Here is a 6,477-nt window from a genome sequence, read left to right on the forward strand (position 1 = left end):
TAGTGTTTAACTTCTCCACCTTTGGCCTTTGGAATGCTGGGGCCACCTTTCAGTGCCTCATGGACAGCATCCTCAGTAACTTACCCTTCTGTGTCTGCTACATAGATGATATTCTTATCTTTTCCAGATCGCTGGAAGAGCACCTGAACCACGTCTGGGCTGTCCTCAAGTGCCTACAGGAGAACGGACTTGTCATCCGTTTTGACAACTGTACCTATGGTGCCAAAAAAGTGGATTTCGTTGGCCACAAAATTACAGCAGCAGGAGAGTTCATCCCATGGCGTCAAACGTGGCTGCAGTGGAGAAGTTCCAGACACTGACTACCGTCTTCGCCCTCCAAGAATTCATTGGGATGGTAAATTATTACTGAAGGTTCATTTCGGACATCACCCTCACCATGTCCTCTTTGACCGAGGTCCTGAAGGGCAAACATAAGAAGCTAACATGGGGAGAAGACCAGTAGCTTGCCTTTGCCTGAACCAAGTCTACCCTCAGGAGGGCCACCACTCTGGCTCACCAGGACCCTGACACGCCCCTGGCGCTAACTACCGATGCCAGTAACATCGTGTGGGGCGCCGTCCTGGAACAGCAAGTCAACGGAGTTCCCACACCGCTAGCCTTCTTCATCAACAGGCTCAAACCTGCCGAGACTCACTAGCACATTCAGCCGCGAGCTCCTTGCCGTCTACCAGACTGTCTGCCACTTCAAATATTTTCTGGAGGGCGTCCCCTTCACCATAAGGACAGACCACCAGCTGCTGGGCAATGCTTTTGTCAAGGTGGGCAATGGCTGGTCTGCAAGGCAGCAACGTCATCTAGCGGCCTTCTCTGAGTTCGGGTGCTCCATCAAGTACATCCCCGGCAGAAGGAATCACATAGCCGACGCCCTCACGAGGGTTGAGATCAACTTCCTTCACTTCTGTGTTGACTACGAAGACCTAGTGCGTGAGCAAGCCTCCGACACCAAAGTACCAGCCTACCAGGCCGCCACCATTGCCTTCGTTGGGAGAACATCCCCTTCAGCCCCTACAGGACAATGCTCTCCTGTGATGCCAGCACAGGACGCCCTCGTCCCCTGATACCCGCCTCCCAAAGGGAACAGGTGTTCGACAACATTCATGGCCTTTCGCACCCATTGCCCAGCACGACAACCAGATTCCTGACGGAGAAGTTCGTGTGCCATGGCATCAGGAAGGACGCTTGGGAGTGGGCCAGAAACTGCATTGCGTGCCAGAGTAGCAAGACGGGAAGGCACACTGAATTAGGGATAGGCTCTTTTCTCCAGCCCAGGCGAAGATTCGGACACATCCATGTCGATGTCATCGGGCCTCTTCCTCCATCCGATGGTGCCAGTGATAGACTGGTCTACTAGGTGACCCCAGGCCACCCCGATGTCAGAAGCCCCTGCAGATGCCTGCGCCGAAGCCCTCCTGACCAGCTGGATCAGCTGCTTCAGAGTGCCCAACAATGTCACGATGGACCAAGGACCCGCCTTTATGTCAGAGTTCTGGTCTTCCCTGGCATGCCTGATAGGGACCAAGCACTATACTATAAAGTTCTACAATCCTGCAACCAATGGCATAGTGGAAAGGGTCCACCATTCCCTCAAGGCTTCCTTAGTGGCATGCTGTCAGGGCCCAGGTTGGAAGGCACAGCTTCCCTGGGTCCTCCTTGGTCTCCGTACCACCCCAAGAGCCAACAGCAGCCCTTCCCCAGCAGAGAACATGTACGGGGAGACCCTGACAGTGCCAGGCGAATTCTTCCCCACCAACAGCACCGATCCTGATATTCCCCTGGCTAGGGGAACAGCCCAGATGTTCGTTCCTTGCCGAGAGACGTACATCAACAGGACGAAGCAGGTCTGCCTGTGAGCCTGATCCCTGGACTCCTGCAGGTTCGTCTTTGTGAGGAACAACGCTGCCTACCCACCCTTGATGAGGCCCTACCAGGGCCCACACCGAGTTGTCCATCGGTAGGAGAATGCATTCCTTGTGTCAATCGGCAACCACGAGGACTGGGTCTCGATAGATCGCCTCAAGCCTGCCATCATCCCCAATGAAGACAACCCTGCTGAAGGCTCTTGCAAAACTCGGACGCTGCTGGTTCTTGACAGTGCCCCTAAATGTTGTCGAGGCCGGCCCGCCCAAAAGGAAAACAGTCACGGCCCCCCCCAGTGCCCTATTACCAGGGGCGGCGTCCTGCTTTCCGGCCCTCAAGACGACAAGGACATGCAAGACGCCCCTCAACCGAGGGAATCACGAACCCGAGGACTCCTTCAGCTCCCCGCAAGATTCCATTAGTCATCCAATGATTCTATGTAATCATTGTCTTGTTGGGGTTGTATTTGTAAGGACGACGTTCAGGCGAATGTTTGCCCTTCCATTGTAAAAATCTGTATATCCATATGTCCTCTCGTTTCTTCCAGGAACTAAAATATAGAGCATTTTATGCCCTTTCTTTTGATGTGTCATATGTTGGGAAATGCCGTTCCCTCTATGTAAAATTATTCATGTATTGGTTTCGTCTGTGAAGAAAAACATTCACGGAGGGGGTCCTGTCCCTTTTTGTTTATGTTTGTTCGTGCGTGCGTGATGGACACTTTAAGATTTCCTTGGGGTCATTATCTTTATGATATTTACAGTGTTTGTTTATGTTTTTACGGTAATCCCCAACGGGCTTGTACTATACACGGTTCAAAGGTGGCTACATACCGTGTTAAAGCCCTTGGGGTTACTATCTAGGAAAGATCCAAATAATTTTCTCATTCCCCCATACATTTCTTAATCAATGCTGAAATCAAATGAAATAGTGGGACCTACTATGAGATTCAGGGTCTCTGTAACACGGTTTTTTGGACTTTGCTCCTTGTCAAAGCATCGGATGTAGCTGAAAGTTGACTTATGTATATTTTACAACCACACATAAATTTTGTCACCATTATCAATAACCTGAACCCGATAGTTTTAATTTTTATAGAGTAAAAATGATCCAGCCGACGCCATGGCCAACGATTACAAGCCAAGAGTCGAAAAACATTCATTACGTAAGCAAGGTAAACACCCAAAGACTTTATGAATGGCGGAACGATACATAGATGTGGGTGGGGTATCAGTGCTAGCATAGTAATACTACTGTAGCAGTAGTGCCGCAACAATATAGCAGTAATATACATGAATTAAACGTTTAGGCCAACTGTTGGGATCCTTGAGGATCATTTAGCTGCTTTTAGCACTTCTTACAACTACTCGAGAAATTCGTTTTTATAGCCAGAAGTTAAATTTTCTAATCCAACAATGCCCATGGTAGCCTTCAGTGTTATCCTGAATTATAACGAGGCGAAAGTGGGTGGAGCTTCATGAAGTCATCATTCTGACGATAGTTATTGGTGAAGGTTTAAAGCCAATATACGGTACCGGCTATTTTTTTTTTAGTAAATAGGTAGATAGATAGCAATAAATAGAAATTGCTTGACATTGGATATAGCAGTTATCAAATCAAGCTTGTCTACTATGTCTTTGAAAATTACCAACTATTCCCTACATCTTGTCAATCTGATTGTGACCTATGAATTCTTAGGAAACTTACTTTGGGAGTTAGACTAATAATCGAAGTGTTTTTGTATTTATTAACATATTTTGTTGGTTTGTTCATTATGACAATTATCAGTGGAGAGGTTCCAGAGTTCATAAAGGTGTACTGCTTTGCTTGTATTCAAATTTGTATGTCATTGTTGCCAGAGGTTTAGCCTTCGTTACGTATAGCCAATCATCCATCGAGAAAGAGGGAAGAAATGCTGTCATAAGTTACGTAACGAGTGCGTTCGAAACCTTTTCTCTGAGTAAGTTGGCCCGTCTTCAAAAAAGTAACTTTTCATTATAAGTACCAAATTTATTCAACCTACGTAATGCAGAATACAGTCAAATTTATGTGTAGATATAATTTGTATTCTGAATAAGCGTTATATTATGAAATGCATAGATAAAAAGTTATTGCGAAAAACCGTGTTACAAAGGCCCTGAATCTCATAGTAGTAGTCAAGGGAATAACCAAAGTCAATTGTCACATCACCAAGATGCACAGCTAGGCAGTTCTTTAACTTCGTAGGTTTTGCCTTCATATGTACAGTATACATACTGACTTCATGGCGTTGAAAATAACGTATAAAAAAAGCATTTGAAAACTAGTCACTAAAGTGATTTAAAACCGACACTGAGTGTGGGATAACTACAGAGTTCTCTGCATAGAGAAATTTTTCACCAATATTATAACTACATGGCCATTTCTACCAATATTTAAGGCATCAAATATTATTTTTTATGCAAGTGATGCAATGACAATGGGTCTGTAATTCAAGGTGGTAGAAATGTCTTCGAGCCCTACCCGGAATAAAATGAACAATAAAAAGGCTCAAGACTGAATCTTAAAGTTCATTTGGTGTGAAATAAAGTATTATAGATATTACTAACCTAACCTTATATATATATATATATATATATTATATATATATATATATATATATATATATATATATATATATATATATATGAGTATTATGTAAATCAACGACTTCCTATTCACAAACTTCTGTTGCCGGTCTTGTTGGGTCATTAACACAATTTAGTGTAACGAGTAATTTTTTTTTTCCATAGAGAAATGGTTAGTGTCCAAAGACTATTCCGTCTTATTTGTCTTTAACTTTAACTTTAAAGTCTTTGGCATCAAGCACTTCAAATCCTGTATAACTCTTGGTATTTTGGCGTTAAATTAGTTTGCTACTCCAACCATATGAATGTTGCCTGTTATGTATTTTTTTTTTTTTTTTTTTTTTTTTTACCATTGTCACTATATTGAGGATGCCCCAGTCCATATATATATATATATATATATATATATATATATATATATATATTAAATATATATACATAAATAAGGTTAGTAATGAAACTATTACGCTTTATTTCACACCAAATGAAGTTTAAGACTCAATCTTGAGCCTTTTTATTGTTCATTTTATTCCAGGTAAGGCTCGAAGAAATTTCTACCACCTTGAATTACAGACCCATTGTCATTGCATCACTTACATTCGCTTATTTGTAAAGTAATTAGTTGATGTGAACAATAAAATTTTGAAATAAAACGTAAAATGCACTCTTTTTAAGCCTTTCTATGCTGCGTGTCATTTTGACAAAAGACTGAGTAAATTATGATAATATTATGAGACTATTTGGGTCCATTAGAATGAAACTATGTAGTACTCCTGCTCAGTACTCAAGTCTTAGATAATGAAGCTAGACGAAGATCAAAAAAAGATAAGAGAGAGTATCTGGACAAACAAGCTAATGATGTTCACATGGGATTATTGATGAAATTTCCAAATAATGAGGAAAAGAATAAGTGGAAAAATACCTTTGCAAAGGAGGGATGGGTGAATAATAACATTAGGACAAGAAAGCCAATGCTGGACGGAAAGATTTTATGAACTTATGAAGTTGAGTCATGAGGGGGGCAATTTGTTCGATGTGCTTATGATGGAATTAACAGTTTTTGAAGTGGAATCAACAACAAAGAAACTTTGGGAAAGGGAAATCAACAGATTATGATGGAATCCCTTAAAGGATGATTTCAGCTGAAGGTAAAATCACACAAAGCATTTTAACGAGGTTGTTTGGCAGAATATGGAATGAGGAAATAAAGCTGATGACTGGAATTTGGAAGTTATGGCTAAGGTGCCAAAGAAAGGGGACTTCTGAATGGTTAACTATTGAGTCTGTAATGAAACTATTCAGCATGATTATCCTCAGCGGCCCACGGAAAAATAATGATAAAAAAGCTAGGGCTCTCTAGAGTTGGATCTTAGTGCAAGATTAAAAATGACAAAATAGGCTGCGTAGGATCTGGAACTCAAATAGATTGAAATTGCTTACAAAAGAAAGATTGCAAAAAGTCTAGTGTGATCTTTTTTTGCTATGCGGACACGAATCATGGCATCAGAGGTAAACCATATTTAAAATACTTTGTTAATTTAAGAATAAAGTTTTAAGGAGAACATTAGCCATTAGATGTCAGGCGAATGAAAGGCTAACATACAGAAAAGTAAGGAAGATACTCGCGGCATCTGAGACAATGATGAAAGGGAAGATGGAGATGGCATGGATATAAATAATACGAGACATTATCACATGGGCCCCTGTAGGCACTAGAAGAGTTGGAAGACCAAGACGTACTCAGAAGCTAGAGCTGAATGGAGGTTTGTGGAAGATAAAGCACAAGAAAGGCCGTTTGCGTCACCGTGATTTGAAGGCAGTGAGATATGATTAGAAGTGAAAAGCTTGAATAACTTCATAAGAACAACGCCATTCAATTGAACAAAAAAGATGCACAGGGAAATAAATACCACATGCATTTTGTGGTGTTTCGAACAGGTGGGACGTACCTAGTTCTTGGTTTCTAGTTGGACAATTCTAGTATTCTTCAGTT

General features: G+C 42.0%; 1 protein-coding gene across 1 annotated transcript; it reads left to right on the plus strand.

The window, feature by feature from the left end:
- Positions 1-1,391: 1,391 nt before the first annotated feature.
- Positions 1,392-1,871, plus strand: LOC135215810 (uncharacterized). Its single transcript, XM_064250761.1, has one exon. The coding sequence runs from the start codon at positions 1,392-1,394 to the stop codon at positions 1,869-1,871; it is 480 nt and encodes a 159-aa protein (XP_064106831.1).
- Positions 1,872-6,477: the final 4,606 nt, after the last annotated feature.

The sequence above is a fragment of the Macrobrachium nipponense genome, chromosome 5 (genome assembly GCF_015104395.2).
Source record: "Macrobrachium nipponense isolate FS-2020 chromosome 5, ASM1510439v2, whole genome shotgun sequence".
In the NCBI taxonomy this organism is placed as follows: domain Eukaryota; kingdom Metazoa; phylum Arthropoda; class Malacostraca; order Decapoda; family Palaemonidae; genus Macrobrachium; species Macrobrachium nipponense.

What these genes read in the sequence shown, in the direction of transcription:
- LOC135215810 (XM_064250761.1), top strand. Translation starts at nt 1,392, where the DNA reads ATGTCAGAAGCCCCTGCAGATGCCTGCGCCGAAGCCCTCCTGACCAGC.